This window comes from Rhinopithecus bieti, unplaced genomic scaffold (genome assembly GCF_001698545.2).
Source record: "Rhinopithecus bieti isolate Rb0 unplaced genomic scaffold, ASM169854v2 scaffold_53422, whole genome shotgun sequence".
NCBI classification, from domain to species: Eukaryota; Metazoa; Chordata; class Mammalia; order Primates; family Cercopithecidae; genus Rhinopithecus; species Rhinopithecus bieti.
The window spans coordinates 1,619,693-1,621,162 of NW_016821178.1; the positions used below are offsets into that span (position 1 = coordinate 1,619,693).

Below are 1,470 nucleotides of genomic sequence, written 5' to 3' on the forward strand. Positions count from 1 at the left end.
AATTGAAATAAAAAATAAAATTTAAGTAAAATATCTCAAAACTTTTATATTGATTGTGTTGAAACAGTAATGTTTTGGACATATTGGATTAAACTGTATTTAAAAATCAATTTCACCTGTTTCATTTTACCTTTAGTGCGGTTACTAGAAAATTTATGATCACATTTGCGGCTCACATGAGACTAGCATTTTATTTCCATTGGACAGCCCTGGCTGAGAACAAAACCTAACCCTCCGTGCCGCCCTCGCGGCCGGGATGGGGTGCGCTCCGGGCCTCCCCATTCGGAAAACGAGGAGCCCGGGCGCAGCGAGGCGGGGCCGGCAGCCGCCTTAGCGACCCGGCTGGCGCTGGGGACCGCGCCCCCCCGAACCGCACACCGCGTGGCGGGGGAAGGGGTCCCAGCCTTCGCGGAGGACCTCTGGCCCAGGGTGGGAGCCCCGAGCGCCGGCTTCCCGCGCCCCGCACAGCCCGGCCCAGCCTGGAAGAAGGCCTGAGGGAGGCCCGACCACGCCGCCCGCGCCCTCAGGCCCGGCCCGGCCGCTGGGAAGCCCGCCGGCCCACCCTCGGCTCGGTGAGCCTCGGCTCACCTCAGCTGCCGGTCGTACTTCTGCTCCTTGAGCAGCTTCCCCGCCTGCGCCATAGCCGCGCCCGCAGCGCGGAGAACAGCGGAGCCCCAGCGGAGCGCCGCCACCAGCTCCACAAGCGCGCAGGCGCACTGAGCGCCTCTCCGCCGCTACCGCCCCCTGCGCGCTGCCTGCAGGGGGCGCCGCACTGCACTGCGCACGCGTCACCGGTATGGTGGGGCGTAGGCGGCCCCGGTACCCGAGGGTGTGGGGCTCACGGTCCACGTCGGCCGGAAGGACAGCCCAGCTAGCTTGCCAGTTCGCCCTCTGTCCGTGCAGTAATTGGGGGCAACTGGGGCCTTGGAATCAGGCATACTCGTATTTTGACCACTTAAGTGGTTGTGAGATCTACTCTTTACCTCTCAAATCCTCAGTTTGCTCACCTGTGCAGTGGGGATAAATGGGTCCCAAGTGTCTTTTGACCTTAAACGAGATTTTGAATACAGGAGACCAGACTCCCCCCAAATCTTGCATGAATAATAACTTTCATTATGATGATCATTATTTTTCACCCATTTCTTCCTCTCATGAAAAGCCCACAAGCCTGTTTTGAATCACAAAGCTAGGGGCTCCCTTCTGCAGATGCAGACAAGTCCAGGGCTCTGTTCTTGAAGAGTTTAGTCTCATGAAGGAAGAGAGACGGTAAACAAGCGCTTACCAGACAATGTGGCCTTTCTCCAGATATAGGGAAGCAGGGTGCCCAGGGGTGGACAGAAGAACCTCCCCACTCCCCCTCTCCAAGAATGTTTCATGTGGTGGGGAGATGGAGGAGTGTTTTGTTTTGTTTTCGCGCTATTGCTCAGGCTGGAATTCAGTGGTGTGATCTCAATTCACTGCAGCCTCAAC

At 57.3% G+C, this 1,470-nt stretch overlaps 1 protein-coding gene across 1 annotated transcript in view; it reads right to left on the reverse strand.

The window, feature by feature from the left end:
• NAE1 (NEDD8 activating enzyme E1 subunit 1) overlaps positions 1 to 743 on the reverse strand; it is a 29,960-nt gene extending 29,217 nt beyond the window's left edge. The window contains exon 1 of the mRNA XM_017860253.1: positions 589 to 743. Within this exon, the coding sequence (XP_017715742.1) occupies positions 589 to 641 (53 nt within the window). The 5' untranslated portion in view covers positions 642 to 743. The remainder of the gene's footprint in view (positions 1 to 588) is intronic.
• Positions 744 to 1,470: the final 727 nt, after the last annotated feature.